This window comes from Carcharodon carcharias, chromosome 1 (genome assembly GCF_017639515.1).
Source record: "Carcharodon carcharias isolate sCarCar2 chromosome 1, sCarCar2.pri, whole genome shotgun sequence".
In the NCBI taxonomy this organism is placed as follows: Eukaryota; Metazoa; Chordata; class Chondrichthyes; order Lamniformes; family Lamnidae; genus Carcharodon; species Carcharodon carcharias.
Window position 1 is genome coordinate 152,578,419 of NC_054467.1, and position 16,865 is coordinate 152,595,283.

Sequence of the window (16,865 nt, forward strand, 5' to 3'; positions counted from 1 at the left end):
TCCCATGAGAAGGATTGCTTGGAATGGGCAGATTTCCTTCTGATTTTTTGGCTGTGATGCTAACAGCATCAAAACCAAGCTGCTGCATATTAGCCCGATCTGATTAGGCAATGAAGGAAAAGTCCGGTTCGGATAAGACCACAGAGTGCCTGATGATGGCAAAGCAGTGACCCTCCCAAAAAAGCATCAAAGGACAAATGGTTGCTCTTAATCAGCTGAATGATATCTAGAGAAGATGGTGGTCATGTCACTGAACTAGTAATCCTGATAAGTAGCTTAATGCTCTGGGGACATGGATTCAAATCCCATCATGGCAGCTGGTGGAGTTTTATTTAATTTATAAAGCTGGTTTAAGTTATGAAACTATCGTTGTCATTAAAACCCATTGGGCTCACTAATGTCCTTTAGGGAAAGAAATCTGCTTTGCTTACCTGGCTTGATCTGAATGTGAATCCAGACCCACAGTGTTCTCAAATGGCCTGGTAAGCCACTCAATTCACAGGCAATTAGGAATGGGCAACAAATGCTGGCCTTGCCAACGATGCCCACATCTCATGAAAGAATAAATTAAAAATGTAATTCTCTCCTAAGCACTGGGCAGCTGCTCAAGTTTAGGATAACTGAAGATTCTCAAGACTTTCAAGTCTAGCTTTTATAATACTATACTCACAGTGCTTGGGAATGATTGGCTCAGAAATTGGCGGAGTGGCACATCTCTTGACAAGCACTATGAATTGCTTATTTTACCTCACCCTTCAGCTGCTTTGATTTTGCACTGCTAATTACAAGAAGTGCAAGTTGATAATGATGTAGCAATGCCAATTGGGCATCTGGGTCCTCACGAACGTTGGGTACTATGGTTTATCTCACCCTATGAAGTTTATGGATAGTGAAAGACACAGGATAAACAACAGAGTGGGAAATGGAGTGAATTGGAGTCAAATTAGATACAGAAAGAGAAGTAGAGAGAGGAAAATAGTTTGTTGATTAAGAGAGAGAGAGAACATAGAGAAAGTAAAAGTATCAGGAATTCTTGTTCGATCAGGTCTGGTTGAGGTCAGTTTAGTTTGGTTCAGTTTTGAATATCTTATAAAATAGCAGATTTCTCAAGAAATCCAAGCTCGAGTTGGCCGAAGAGATAAAGAGCCATGATTCCTACTTGGGCTACCGTATATAGTATACCGTATAGTATATCTAAGTGCAGTATTTCAGGTTCTAAAGGGGTTTGCAGAGACCAAACTGATTGAGGGTAGGGCCTTCATCTGTTAACAGGCTGATATAAAGGTAGATGGTTAAGCAATCCATATAGGTTTCTATTATAAAGTAGTTGAAAAGATTCATTTTAAATTTATAATGGTGCAGATTACAAAGGGTGGTAAGGGAAGTGACTGAACTACAGAAGCTTTCTCTTCCATGGTATTACCTGAATATGCGGATCTACAGATCAAAATACTATTTAAACTAGAATTAATCTCTCATACCCTAAATGCACTCCTGTGTATATAATTCTGCAATTTTCTGAAAATCAGTAGTAATATCAGGTAAATGGCTGTAACTCGAATGGTAGTGACCTGGTATCAAGTGAGTTATACAGGCTCTTACTGTTTGAATGTAGCAGGGAAATAACATTCATTGTCCATAGTAATGAGCTATAGAAAATCTACCAATGTTTTTGGAATAATGTACAGACTGCCTCCTTTTTCTTTTTCTTCAGTAATTTTCCACAAAGATGGGCATATTCTGGAAGATATTCCTGATAGTGGACTGTCTCTTCTTGGAAGTCTTCAAAGGTAACTATCTCAACATGTGTTCTAAGTGAAAATTTAAAAAATGCATCTTTGGTTGTGAAGTACAATTGAAAATATTAAATTGACTTAAAATCTTAATATGAAACAGAAAACATGTTCCCCCTTCTGTTTGTTGTGGGTCTGGCCTACTCAGGAATTAAAATCTCCAAGGAGGGTGAGCTTGTACTCTCCTCCTTTGAAGAAAAGGAGATGGTTTGGTGCAGATTTTTATAGTATTTCTTCTTAGTGCCATTGCTTGTTTAGTGTGTGGGTAGGCACTGAGGATTGTAGGGTCAGATTTTATGAATCATAAGACCATCACCATGAGTCAGTTATTGAGCTCCTTCAGGAGAATTTTACATCTGTTCATAAGTGGAGGAGGAATACAATGTCAAACTAATAAGACATAGGAGCAGAAATTAGGCCATTCGGCCCATCGAGTCTGCTCCGCCATTCAATCATGGCTGATAAGTTTCTCAACCCCATTCTCCCTCCTTCTCCCCTTTGATCCCCTTACCAATCAAGAACCTATCTATCTCGGTCTTAAATACACTCAATGACCTGGCCTCCACAGCCTTCTGTGGCAATGAATTCCATAGATTCACCACTCTGGCTAAAGAAGTTTCTCCTCATCTCTGTTCTAAAAGGTCTTCCCTTTACTCTGAGGCTGTGCCCTCGGGTCCTAGTCTCTCCTACTAATGGAAACATCTTCCCCACGTCCACACTATCCAGGCCTTTCAGTATTCTGTAAGTTTCAATCAGATCCCCCCTCATCCTTCTAAACTCTATCGAGTATAGACCCAGGGTCCTCAACCGTTCCTCATATGTTAAGCCTTTCATTCCTGGGATCATTCTTGTGAACCTCCCCTGGACCCTCTCCAGGGCCAGCACATCCTTCCTGAGATACAGGGCCCAAAATTGCTCGCAACATTCTAAATGTGGTCTGACCAGAGCCTTATAAAGCCTCAGCAGCACATCCCTGCTTTTATATTCTAGTCCTCTCGAAATAAATGCCATCATTGCATTTGCCTTCCTAACTACCGACTCAACCTGCAAGTCCCTTTGCATTCCAGATTTCTGAATTCTCTCCCCATTTAGAAAATAGTCTATGCCTCTTCTTCCTACCAAAGTGCATGAACTCACACTTCCCCACATTGTATTACATCTGCCACTTCTTTGCCCATTCTCCTAACCTGTCCAAATCCTTCTGCAGCCTCCCCGCCTCAATACTACCTGTCCCTCCACCTATCTTTGTATCATCTGCAAACTTAGCCAGGATGCCCTCAGTTCCTTCATCTAGATCATTAATGTATAAAGTGAAAAGTTGTGGTCCCAACACTGACCCCTGCGGGACTCTACTAGTCACCGGCCACCATCCTGAGAAGGACCCCCTTATCCCCACTCTCTGCCAGACAGCCAATCTTCTATCCATGCTAGTACTTTGCCTCTAACACCATGAGCTCTTATCTTACTGAGCAGCCTCGTGTGTGGCACCTTGTCAAAGGCCTTCTGGAAGTCCAGGTAGAAAACATACATTGGGTCTCCTTTGTCTAACCTACTCGTTGCCTCCTCAAAGAATTCTAACAGATTTGTCAGGCATGACCTCCCCTTGATGAAACCATGCTGACTTTGCCCTATTTTACCATGCACTTCCAAGTATTCTGAAATCTCATCCTTAATAGTGGACTCTAAAATCTTACCAATGACCGAGGTCAGGCTAATCGGTCTGTAATTTCCCATCTTTTGTCTCACTCCCTTCTTAAACAAGGGGGTTACATTAGTGATTTTCCAGTCATCTGGGACCCTCCCTGACTCCAGTGATTCCTGAAAGATCACCACTAATGCCTGCACTATCTCTTCAGCTATCTCCTTCAGAACTCTGGGGTGTAATCCATCTGGTCTAGGTGATTTATCCACCTTCACACCTTTCAGTTTTCCTAGCCTGTTGCCCTTGTCCAAAAACAATAATATCTCATGGTAGCCTCAGGGAGGTGACCGTCATCAAGTAGCCTAGGCTTTTCTGCCAGCTCTACCACATGGGTTTATTTACCTTGTATTCATTAATGGCCGTATCAGCAGATGCCCATATTGAATTTTGTTGGTCATCTGAGGCAAGTTGCCTATAGCCAATACAAAAGCAATTGTGAGGAACTAAAGTGAGGGTTGTAAGGGGCGCTGAAAGTAATGGGAATAGCCACATTCTTCTGATGGTTCTAGGTTTTGATCCTTACATGGCACTCAGCTCTTATCAGAATAATACATACAATAATGAGAATATTTTCCTATTTTCTAGGAAACTAGAAAACTGTTCTAGGAGAACAGTTTCTATTTTCCAAAGCCATGCTTCGGCTTGGAGCTTTACCAACCAAGGATAGATAGTAAGAACTAATAAGCATGTTCCCTATGACTTACATCCATTTGGTCAGAAAATCAAGGACAATCTGTTGAAAAATGTACAGATTATGTGCTCCTGGTGGGTGAGGTTTCACCTTGAATACATTCATTTGAAAAATGGTCCATTATGTGTTTCCATAGCTTGCATTAATTCCAACATTCTATTTTTGTTATTCACTTTGTATTGATGACAAATAATTTGAGCTTAGTTTTTTTTCCTCGGAATTAAATTAAAAGTAACATTTTTAGTGATCTGGTGGCATAAAATTTGTTTGGGAATGAAAAATAGATTTGGGAGCCCTGTAGATGATTATTCCTTGTTTGAGCATTCCAATGTGTGAACTTCATTTCATTCTGTTTGAGGTGATATTGAAGCAATTAGTTTGTAGATCAGCATATTCAGATAATACCATGAAAGAGAAAGCTTCTATAGTTCAATCACCTGTAGCTCAGTCACTTCCCCTTACCACTCTTTATAATATGCACCATTATAAATTTAAAATGGTGCACTTATAGATTGTGCTATGGTAACTTATTCAATGCTTGCCTTGGTGACCTTCCATTTTCAGCCAGGCCATCAGGGGAGGAGCCAAGCAGATGCAAGTTACTTGCCTGTGAAAGGGGATATTTATTGGAAACACTACCCTGAACCGTCTAGCAGAGTGTTAAAGAAATTGACTGGTAGAAGTCTGCTGCCAGGGCACTCACCCATCCCCTCAGCTTGTGAATGGTACTGAGGCCCTTTCATAGACCAAAGTGTGGGGATAAAAAGTGGATTTGGGAGCCCTGTAAATGATTATTCCTTGTTTGAGCATTCCAATGTTTGAACTGCATTTTGTTCTGTATATGGTGATATTGAAGCAATTAACCTTGACAGAAGATAATTGAGCACAGCAGAGTATCTGTTTAGTTCTATGAATGACGACCATACTCCTTTTTCTTGCTTTTAGGGCCCCAACTGGCCAAGTGCCAAACCTTACCAGATGTTTACCCCAACAAAGCTGAAATAAGAGTTGCTCTCCATACATCGTTCAGCCTGAAGTGCTCTGGGGAGAATGAAGTGGGTTGGGAGTTGCCATTTTATGAACCTCATGAGGAGAATATCAGTAGCAAAGATGAAAACAACAACAGTGGAAACTTTGTGAAAACGCTTGAGATCCTTAATGCGACAGGAATCTATACTGGCATATATACCTGCTATTACCCTGCGCTCCAGCAGGATGATGAGATCGAGGGACGAGATATCTATGTTTTTGTTCCAGGTACGTGGATGTGTAAGGGAACAATTCAAGTTTGTACACAAGAAACTGTGATGCTTAACTGCCAGTGGCTTTATTAGCTGCAATTTTCCCATCCCTCCTACACACTGTTTCCCCCCAATTCTTCTGAAAGTCCTGTGCTGCTGTGGTAAACTTACTCTTTTTGGTACCTCAGCCCTGTGGTCACTCTTTAAGTGTGAGCCAATCCAGTGAGTGCTGGCAGCTTATCAATCATTGCAAGGATTGCAACTGAGATCTCGCATGGCTGCAACTCATGGCCTCACAAACATACCCTTTCCAGCAAGACCTATTGGAGAGCAATCAACAAAAAGGAACTTTGGTTAATTTTCTTTACTTCCTCTATAGCCTGAGCACAGATATCAGTTATAACAACCTGGCTGAGATCAGCTAACTCAGACTGAAGATTGAATCTGGCACTTCCAAGTGGCTCAATTTCATGCTTGGCATTGCCTAAAACTACTGAACTGTCAGGGGAGCTACTGCTACTTACCTTTCACTTTGGAATTCCTGGGTACCTGACTACCTTTTTCAGATTTGGGTTCAGACCCCTAAAAGTTTATCTCAGAAATTTGTGCTAGCTCTACTGACTCTGATATAAGAAATGTATATATTTCTTAGCAAATTTCTCCTTCCTTCCTCTCCTGAAGGTCTTGACTCTTTTCTGGGGTACAGATTGACAGATGCTGTTTTCTGGCTTATGTGTGATGAGTATCAGCAGGCTAGTCAACTGCAGAGGACCAACACCAGAAAAACCTAAAGGCAGCATAAACACCCGCCAAAGATACTCCAGGGAGGATGTCACCAAAATCAATCGGGAAAGTCAATATCTTACACACATTTCATGACTTTTGAATCTTTCAGGTTTTTATTTTGTGGACTGAAAAGAGAATAACATTTTAATTGGGGGGAGAACACATGATGGGACTTCAAAATTAGTGGCATTACTATTGCATGGCTTTCCTGCTTACACCACTTCTAATATCAGAGGAAAGTAAAGATGAGCATAAATTTTCTTTGCCGCCTGGGCTGGTTGTATGTGCAGCCTGACCTCCCTCGCCGACCCTCCCTAAGACTTAAATGATGACAACGGCTAATACCCATCATGTTATCAGTGCTCTCAACTCCTGTAACCAGCCTTGGTTTGCCAACTCTGCCTCCCAGGCCTGATCGTCTACCCTCAATTCTTCCTGGCTTTCAAGGACTCCCATCCTGCCTTTAATCTCTCTCAGCTTCCATCATTAATGTTTCCACAGCTGCCCTGCTATGCCATTTTCCCCCTGGTTACAACAATCCACTCCCCCTTCTATTATATGCCTACTGAAACTGATTGTGAATCTCCACTGACCTTATTGCAAAAACACAGCAGTTTTTAAACAATCTGATCACATCGGTTTCCCACCAGGCGGGGTAGGTTAAACTGTTTTGGCTGTTTTAACATTTTACTTGCTAATTGAGCAGCTATACATTGCAAGACCACATGCCTGTTACTTAAGAAATGCAGGCTTCAGTTCAAAAATCCAACAGTAGCTTCAGAATGACAGGAGGGTCAGAGGCATTCTTGTTTATTCCGAAGATTTATTTATAAAAGCAGAATTTCTTCTAATTAGATTATTGCATTCTCCACAGCTAGTTTATGTAAAAACTGTGACCTCTCTATCTGGAAGGCGAGGACAGTTTGAATTGGATGCTTTCCAGGATGATCTGTGCTTGGCTGGTAGAAGTCAAATATGAGTGATAGGTTGGATGACATCACTTTTTCCTTTTCTCTAGGCTGCACCTCCCTGTTGTAAATTGGCTGTAAGCAGCTGAAAGCCAGTCAAACCAAGAAAAATTAGTTGATTTCACAACCTTCTAGCTGCCAAACACTTAGCAGTTTGAATTAGATGGCTTTCTGTAACCATTGCTCTGGCTAAAGTCCCTGGGTATCTTCTTGGTGTGGCAGTGGTGCAAAGTTTTGTAATCCAGAGTTCATTCTGGAGTTGAATAATTCTGGACTCCCTTCATGAAAAGCTCAGTGGTGAAAACGAGGCACAATGTAATAGCTCTTACTGAAAATCTGATGGGCATTTGGTCTAAATTCTTCTTCTAACACAAGCAGTGTTATAGTGTATAAGTGACAGTCACAGGTTGCAAATAGTGCAAGGTACTAATGTGAAATGAAAATACTCTCCAGTACTATATAAACTGATTCCAGTCAAAATATTTTTGATGTAGGTTATTAGAGAAATGTGATATCCTGTAAAATATATCACAAATACATTTTGACTTTATACCACATTCGTCTTAAATTGTCATCCTTTCAAACACTGACAAAGCAGTTTATTGTTAAATACATTGGTCTTTTTTCAGATCCCGACTATCCTTTCATCCCGCCAGCGAATTTTGAAAATATAGTCATGGCGGCAGAAGGTGAGGTTGCAGAAATCCCATGTCGTGTGTCTGATCCAGATGTCCATGTCACCCTGAGGAACATTGATACTAAGAGCATGATTTCTGCCACCTATAATAATAAAGAAGGATTCAGTGGCCTCTTCAAAGAGGGGACGTACACCTGTATTGCAACAATCAATGGTGTGAAGCACAGTTCAGTCCAATACATTGTTAATAGATTTAAAGGTGAGGCAACACTTGAACTTATTGTCTTTCATTGGAGCAACACTAGCTGTAATTAATGCTACCTTCTGGGGTTATATTTATTTGTTATCAATTCAAAATAAACCAAATCTACAGGCAGAGTTAGAGAAATATTATTTAATGTTTGGATAATATTGCTAGTTAGTGTGAAAGGTTTTTGGTATTGAAAATAAATGCATTTATTTTAAAGTTAAACTTCATTTTTTTTTTTAAAGGTCTCTTTTTCTCTTGTTAATGTAAACAGTACCAGTGTTGAGGAATGGAAGCATTGAGCCCACTTAGGTCAGGTGTAATACAGAGAGATTCAGCATGAGCTCCCTGAACTATCCAATAATGTGTCCCAACTGAAAATTCAGAACATTGTTGTCTACTATATTAGTGTTAATTCCCCTACATCCCCTTCTCTCCACCTCCCCGCCTACGTCTGCACTCCCCCCGCCCCCCGCCTCCCCCCCCCCCCCCCCCCCCCCAACCATTATTCATCCAGTTGTGGCTCAGTTGGTCCTGAGTCTTAAGGTTTCTGTGTTTAAGGTGCACTGCAGAGACTTGAGCACTAAATCTAGGCTGGCACTCCAGTGGAGTCCTGGACTGTTGGAAGTGATACCTTTTGGGTGCATGTTTAATCGAGGCCCTTTGTGCCCTCAGGTGGTTGTAAAAAATCCCATGACACCACGTTGAAGAAGCAAAAGGGAAATATCCGTGGCCAATGTTAACCTCTCAATCAAAATCACAAAAACAGATTAATTGGACATTATCACGTTGCTGTTTGTGGGAACCTGCTGTGTACAAATCAGCTGCTTAATTTCCTATATTATAACAGTGACTACACTCCAAAATAGATTCATTGGCTGTTCATTGGGATGTCCTGAAGTTGTGAAGGGTGCTATATGTTATAAGTCTTTCTTTTCCCTTTATCTTTTCCTTGGAGACTCTGAGTGACATTGCCAAATTTTGGGCAATGAAGCCCAGACCAATTAGGAACTAAATGGAGGCTGCTAAAACCAATTTCACATTAGTCCTTTATAATGAACAATCAGAAGAGATTTTCATTCCACTGGACTTGATTCATATCAAACCTGGGTTGCATGGTATAAACAAATTGTACCACATTGTCCCTATCACAAACTTTTGTATAATCACCTGATAACATAATGGGCAAAAACTAAATCCTTCGGTCACTAAATGTAAAGACAATTAAAGGAAATTGGAACATAGGACCTCAGAATAGGAGTAGACCATTCTGCCCTTTGAGCCTACTGCACCATTGATAAGATCATGGCTGATCTGCTTGTAGTCACAACTCCACTTTCCTGTCTGCCCCCTGTAACCCTTGACTCCCTTGTCTATCAAAAATCCATCTAACTCAGCCTTGAATAAATTCAATGACCCAGCCTCTACTACTTTATGGGGAAGGGAATTCCACAGACTAATGACTCTCAGAGAGAAAAGATTTCTCCTCATCTCGGTCTTAAAAGGGAGACCTCATGGCTTTCCTTCCTGTCAACATAACGGGGAAAGAAGTCCTCTTTTTACCACTTGTGGTAAAACCATAAATGTATTCTACAATTTTGTAACAAATAACAAACAAAATCTTTTTCTAAAAATTATGGGCATAATTTTACATCCTGCGGGCAGGTAAAATAGTGCCCGATGGCGTTGGGCAAGTGTCCTGACGCCATCAAGTACTCGCGCAATATTTCGGTCCGTGAGCACGTGTGAGAGTCAGCAACGGTCTCCCGATGACTGAGAGGCCTATTAAAGCCATTAATGTAGTAATTAGTCTGCATGTTTTGCTGCCCGTCCAATGTTACGGGTGGCGGGCGGGCGAATCAGCCAGGTGGCCTTTGGATTTTTGAGGAAACCTCATCCAAGGGTGGATGAGGTTTCCAATATTAACTTGAAAAAATAAAAATGTTTGGGCACAATTTTTACCATTAATATGTTTAGGTGTTGATTCTTATGGGTGAAAATTTGGTTTGGAATTTCAAGACGTTTACTTTTGGTTTTAAAGTTCTTCAGCTCCCTGAGGCAGCTCTCTGCCTGCAGGGAGCTTTCAATGCGCGCATCCCTGCGCCTGCACTGACTTCAACGCTCGCCCTCTTCCCACCTGCACCCCGGCAGTGCTGAGCTTTTCAGTGCGCCTTTCATGCTGGCCGGCTGTTAACTGACCAGCCAGCGTGAAATCGCGGTCGGGGGCTGATTGTGGGTGATGGATAGTTTCCCGGCCACTCTTGGGTCCGCCCACCGCGCCCGCCGGACGACCTGAAAATTCTGCTCTATAAATTACGTTTTTTTCATTCCTGAGCAGACAATTGGTATTTCTAAATTAAAAATAAACTTCATTAAAAATGAAAGTCAGTGTGCCTATTCCAAAATACCTGGAGAGAGACATTAGAAGTATTATTATACCTGTTTCCACTGAGATGGGTTTTAACATTAACTTTTTGTACCTTATATTTCAGTGGCAAAGGACCTTAAAGTTGAAATTGAAGCTAATAAAACAGTAGTGAAAGTGGGCGAACCCATCTTTGTGACATGTCTAGTAATGGATAATGAAGTGGTGAATATAGACTGGAATTATCCAAGAAAAAGTGTAAGTAAAAGGGTTTTCCTTTTTTCCTAATATTTTAATGGTACAATTAATATTTTAGTACGTGATGGTATAAACCTGAAGATAATTATTAATGTATAGGTTTCAGTTTATTATGAGATTTAAGCAATTAGCTTTCAAGGCCGTTTTCTAGGTCAGTATGTCAAGAAACCAACTAGGGCATAGGTAATTTTAGATTTAGCACTGTGCAATGAGACAGAATTAACTAATCTTAAAGCAAAATAATGTGGATGCTGGAGATCGGACATAAAAACAGAAAGTGCTGGAAAAACTCGTAGGTCTGGTAGCATCTGTGGAGAGAGAAACAGAGTTAATGCTTAATTAATAACCTTGTAAGAAAGGGACCTCTTCGGAAGAATCTTTAGAATTTTATGTTGAATTTGAGAGTGATTTAGCTAAGTTGTAAATTAAAATCTTAAAACTGAACAAGGCAAATTATGTGCGTATAAGGGGCAAGCTAGCTAAGGTTGATTGGGAAATGACATTAATAAATATGATAAACGATGACAAGCATTTAAATAATTAATTTGTAATGCACAAAAAATATCAATCCCTTAAGGAATAAAAACCCCACAGGAAAAGTGGTCCAATGATGGCTAATAAAATGAGTTAATAAATAATATAGAAGGAACATTGTGTTACGGACAGGAGGGTGGGTTAATTTAACCAGGCCTGATTTCTCCCCCATCACCCCTCCGTAAACAGAAAGGTGTTTTTTGATTTGAGTTCTCCTTTTATAAGCAGTGGTGTATTTCCCAACCCCACAGTTTTGGTGTGATCCGATTTCTATTAATAACCCCAAAGCAAACTTGAGTTAGGGTAAACTCAGAGGGTTAGTTTACTCACACTGACTCCAACACTGGAGGCGGGTCGTGACGTAGCCCCCTGTGCATTCATACAATAAAAGAGCAATAGGGAAAGAAAGATTTATAGGGCAAAGACTACAGAGTAAAGAATTATTGGGGGGGTTGGGGGGGGTACATGCAAACATGCCTCCTCCACCCCACCCCTCCCTTAACCCTGTATCATTCAGCCCATGGTTTACAACAAGTTTACATTCCTTTGAGGTTCAAAACCCAGCAGGTAGGGTGATCCAACCATGGCTAACAAGAGAAGTTAAAGATTATATTGGATCAAAGGAACAGGCTTATACAGTTGCCAAAAAAAGTAGTAAGCCTGAGAATTTGGAGCATTCCAGGATTCAACAAAGGAGGACCAAGAAACTGATAAAGGAAGAGAAAATAGAATACGTAAGTGATAGCGAGAAATGTAAAAATGGACCATACAAGCTTCTATAGGTATGTAAGAAAGGAATAGATTAGCAAAGACAAATGTTGGTCCATTACAGGCAGAAACAGGAGAATTTATAATGGGGAATAAAGAAATGGCAGAGAAACTAAACAAATACTTTGTGTCTGTCTTCATGGAGGAAGATACAGAAAACCCTCCCAGAAATACTAGAGAACCAAAGGACAAGCGAGAATGAGGAACTGAAAGAAATTAGCATGAGGATAAAAGTAGTACCAGATAAATTAATGGGATTGAAAGGTGATAAATCCCCTGGACCTGATGATCTACATCCCAGTGTTGAAAGAGGTGGCTGTAGAGATAATGGATGTATTGGTGGTCATCTTCAAAAATTATATAGACTCTGGAACTATTCCTGCAGATTGGAAGGTAGTAAATGTAATGCCACTATTTAAGAAAGGAGAGAGAGAGAGAGAAAACAGACCTGTTAGCCTGACATCAGGCTACTACATCAGTAGTAGGGAAAATGTTAGAATCTAGTACAAAAGGATGTGATAACTAGACACTTCAAAATTAATGGTAGGATTGGGTAGAGTCAGCATGGATTTATGAAAGAGAAATCATATTTTACAAACCTGTTAAAAAATTTTTGAGGATATACTTCTGCACTGTGATTCTGTGATAACTAATAGAATAGATAAGGGGAACCATGGAATGTGGTGTATTTAGATTTTCAGATGACTTTTGATAAAGTCCAACACAAGAGGTTAGTAAGCAAAATTAGAACGTCTCATCAGAACAAGGAGCCATAGGCAGGGAAACATTCTTGGGAGTTTATTGACAATAGTGAACATTATGTACAAGTGATTAACACCCCTGCCCAGGCTGTGCATCATGATCTATGGACACCCGGTGCGGAAAAGGGGTTGGGAAGGAGGAGGACCTCCTCGTGAACCTGTTCCTGGGCCTGGCCAAGTTGGCTATTAACAGGTCCAGGCAGCGGGCGATCGAGGGGGGAGTCCTGTCCGTTTGTTTGTCCCTCTTCCGCGTCTACGTTCGCAGCCGGGTGTCCCTAGAGAGGGAGCACACGGTGTCTGCCGGCACTCTCGAGGCTTTCCGTGCTCGGTGGGCACCGCGGGGACTGGGGTGTTTTAGTAACCCCTTTAATCATATTTTGGTTTAAAGTTTGTAAGTTTCCTTTAAACTTTGTCCTTGGTTTTACAGCTGACCTGACTTAGGGGCTGTGCTTGATTTATCCCTTATTTTGTTAATTTAGTATAATTGGTTTAACTCCAAAAGAGTTACATCTTCTTAACTTTCCTAACACTGCAGCTACATCTTGGTGCTCCCCAGACATCCACAGTGGAGGTGGAGGCAGCCTGCTGACTGCTATACCCTGTATGTGATGACCTTGGCGGGCATCTCTGGAGGGCCAAGATCTGGAAGGCCCTGGCCTGTTTTCGAGCCCTTGCTGTGTGGCAGTGGCACCCTCCTTGGCCTGAGGAGCTGAAGCTGCTGTGGTCACAGGAAGAGTGGATTCGAATGGGTCAGACTCTCCTGGATTCACCTGGATGGATGGCCCCAGGAGGTACACCTGCTGATCTTCCTCCCTATGGGTGCCCAAGGGCCCTTGGCTGACTCCTTGAGGAGAAGTGATAGCTAGAGTGGAACTGGGCTGCCCCACACCCGTCTCGTGTACACAGTGTTGGAGATCAACCTTGGCGTCGGCATTGGAGTTCAGCCTGTGCAGGAGTGACATCCTGGACCAAGGTCTCCATGGCAGCCACCATCCTACCAGTGTTGACCTTGGTGCATTGGCATACCGGTGCTATTACCTCAGCCTGAAGGCAGACGGGCTCCTTTATCGTGCTTCGCAATGTGAGGAGTGCAGCGGACATCCCTTCCTGATGTTCCCGAGCTTGCCTTTCCTGCTTCATCAACTGTGACATGACCGAGTCCAGAGGCTCATCATCTGACTCGGATTCAGCAAAGTTCTGGCCTCCAGCAGTCCTCCAAGTGCCGGACATCTGGGTAGTCCCTGCTGCACCTGCTGTGGATTAGAAAGTGCGATACACTCACCAGATTGTGACCCTAAGGCTACCCTAAAGCTAGGTCCCACTGGGTTGTGTGTTTCTCACTGGTGGAGGCTGTGGGTGAGCGCAGTGATGGGACTTCAGATTCCACTTTTGAGGTGTCTTCAGGGCTTGATTGGAGGCCCTGGGTTGTGGACGCTGTCCGCTATTTCCCAGATGTTCCTGCGGAAGCAAGTGGAGATAATTAGTGCATGACAGTGGCCTGTGAAACAGGACACATCACTCACAGCATGGTTGTCTGATGAATGTTGCACTGCTGGACCCTCACTTGGTAGAGCAGCACCAACCTCACCATCAGCACAGGAACGGTCCAGATCCTTGCTGGCCAGCTGGATGGCTCTGTTTTCAAAGTCCATGAGGACCTTGATTTCAGGCATTCCTCCACCAGTCTGCAACCTCTGCCTCTTGTGTGCCAGCTTGTCCTGCATGAATAGAGATGGAGAGAATGTAAGCAGGACACTTGTCAGGCCAGATGATAAGTATGCCTGGCATGTGTGGGTGGTGAGTGGTCCCATGGACAGGATGAGGACAATGAAGGTGTGTGAGACAATGAATGGTAATGTCTCTTGAGCTGGCAGTGAGTGAGGGCCCTGTGGATGTGCGATGGGTTTGTGAGCATGTGAGTTGAGAGTGATGGGAAGAGTGACATATCTTGCCGGAACGGAGGAGCTCTTTCATCCTCTTGCGGCACTGGGTGGCTGTCCTCTATTGCAGGGTGTTGGTGCTGACCACCGCTGTCACCACCTCTCAAGCTGGATTGGTGATGTTGCTGCCCATCCTGCGGCCAGAGCTGGGATAGAGGACATCGCGGTGAGCCTCCATGGTGTCCAAAAGGTGCTTAAGGGATGCATCATTGAACCTGGGGGCTGCAGTCCTTTTGCCTTTCCAGGCCATGCAGTAGTCATGGGCTGGAAGCACTGAGTGATATGCGTGCGGCTGCACTTTAAACATGGTGCCCGGCGTGATGAAGTTGTGAAATGATGACATGGTGGGCAAATGAGAGCCCACCCACCATGGAAATGGTGTGTTTCCCAGGAATGCATAATTAATACAGCAGGTTTGGGATGATATGGTATGTGAAACTGCCATTGTGGCCGACGGGTAAAATGTTTTTCCCACCCGCTACCACGCTTAATGCAAATCTGGGCTGATTCTGCCCAAGGACAGTGCCAAAGGATATAGACTGATTAAATTGATGGGCAAGAATATGGCTGATGTAATATCAAGTGGAGAAATGTGAAGTTATCCACTTTGGCAGGAAAAATAGAAAAACAGGATATTTTTAAATTGTGAGACACTGGTAAAAATTTGCATTCAGAGGGACCTGGGAGGTCCTCGTATACAAAGCACAGAAAGTTAGCATGATGGCACAGGAAGTAATTAGGAAAGCAAATGGTTTGTTAACAATTGGAATATAAGAGTAAAAATGTCTAACTGCAATTCTAGATGTGCTTGGTAAGACCACACCTGAATTCTACTGCTCTAGTGTGACCCATAATGAGATTACTTGGGAAAATCTCTGCTAATGCTCCAACTTCAGCACTGTCCTCAACTGGAAACCGTTTAAGTTGGCGTGTAGTGCGACTGAAAGGTTTTCAACTTTGCCCTCTTACTAAAATTGAATATTTTGTGTAATTGTGTTGTTATTTATTAATTCTAAAGGAGAAATCATAAGCATTCACACAGAGTCCTTATTTTATTGCAGAAGGGAATTGTGGCACACCAAATTCTTAAGGAACTAAGACAGCCAAGTTTCAAGATAATGAAAACTCTGCAAATTGAGAAAGCCACATTGGAAGATGCTGGAGTCTATGAATGTTCCGTGTTCCATGCAACACAAGATACCAAGAAATTAAAGCAGATTCACATCCATGTTAGTGGTACGTATAAGTTACTAGTGTTTGACTATATTTCTTTCTTTTTATTCTGGTGCACGTGCACAAAGACATACACGCTTAGAATATGTTCACAATGATAAGTTTTCTAATATATTTTTGCCTGCTGCAAAAGGCATTTTTATGGTATGATTATCAAATGCTTCATTCAATGTGATAAATGATGTTGGATTCAGATTTTGAATTCCACCAAATGTAATGGAAATGAGCTGCTTTTAACACCTGGCTTTAACTTCCTGACACCATTGCATTGCCTCCCCCACTACTCCCCCTAACACCGCCACCCTATCCTTCCACCACCACCCTTACACTTGGGGTTGAGACCTATGCTATTTTGGGGTACACACCAGTGACTGAGCAGGGGGGAGGCAGTAGCATGGTGGTATTGTTGCTGGACTGGTACTCCAGAGACCTAGGGTAATTCTCTGGGGACCCAGGTTCAAATCCCACCACTAACAGGTGGTGAAATTTGCATTCAACAAATAAAAGTCTGATAGTGACCATGAAACCATTGTCATAAAAACCCATCTGGTTCACTAATGTCCTTTAGGGCAGGAAATCTGCCACCCTTACCTGGTCTGGCCTACATGTGACTTCAGACCCACAGCAATGTGGTTGACTCTTAAAATGCCCTCTGAACAAGGGCAATTAGGGATGAGCAATAAATGCTGGCCTAGCCAGTAATGCCCACATCTCATGAATGCATTTCATTTCTTCTCTTTACATTCATTGGCACTCCCATGTAGCAAAAGCAGATGCTTAGCTACTGAATGACAATGTTGCCCATATTTTACTATTTTATCAACTTTATAAAATCCAGATTTCTTGCTGCAGCCAAATAGGTAGAAGAAAAGAAACACAGTGTGAGATTGGGATTACTTCAGAAAAGTGGGCGGAGCCAACATCAGAATTGACCAATGTTC

At 42.2% G+C, this 16,865-nt stretch overlaps 1 protein-coding gene across 3 annotated transcripts in view; it reads left to right on the forward strand.

Moving 5' to 3' along the window:
• Nucleotides 1-16,865, forward strand: part of pdgfra (platelet-derived growth factor receptor, alpha polypeptide) — a 64,710-nt gene that overhangs the window by 18,109 nt on the left and 29,736 nt on the right. For all 3 annotated transcript variants that reach the window (XM_041200589.1, XM_041200599.1, XM_041200581.1), the window contains exons 2-6: nucleotides 1,715-1,790; nucleotides 5,132-5,443; nucleotides 7,811-8,077; nucleotides 10,558-10,688; nucleotides 15,753-15,927. In XM_041200589.1, coding sequence (XP_041056523.1) covers nucleotides 1,730-1,790; nucleotides 5,132-5,443; nucleotides 7,811-8,077; nucleotides 10,558-10,688; nucleotides 15,753-15,927 — 946 coding nt within the window. In that variant the 5' untranslated portion in view covers nucleotides 1,715-1,729. The remainder of the gene's footprint in view (nucleotides 1-1,714; nucleotides 1,791-5,131; nucleotides 5,444-7,810; nucleotides 8,078-10,557; nucleotides 10,689-15,752; nucleotides 15,928-16,865) is intronic.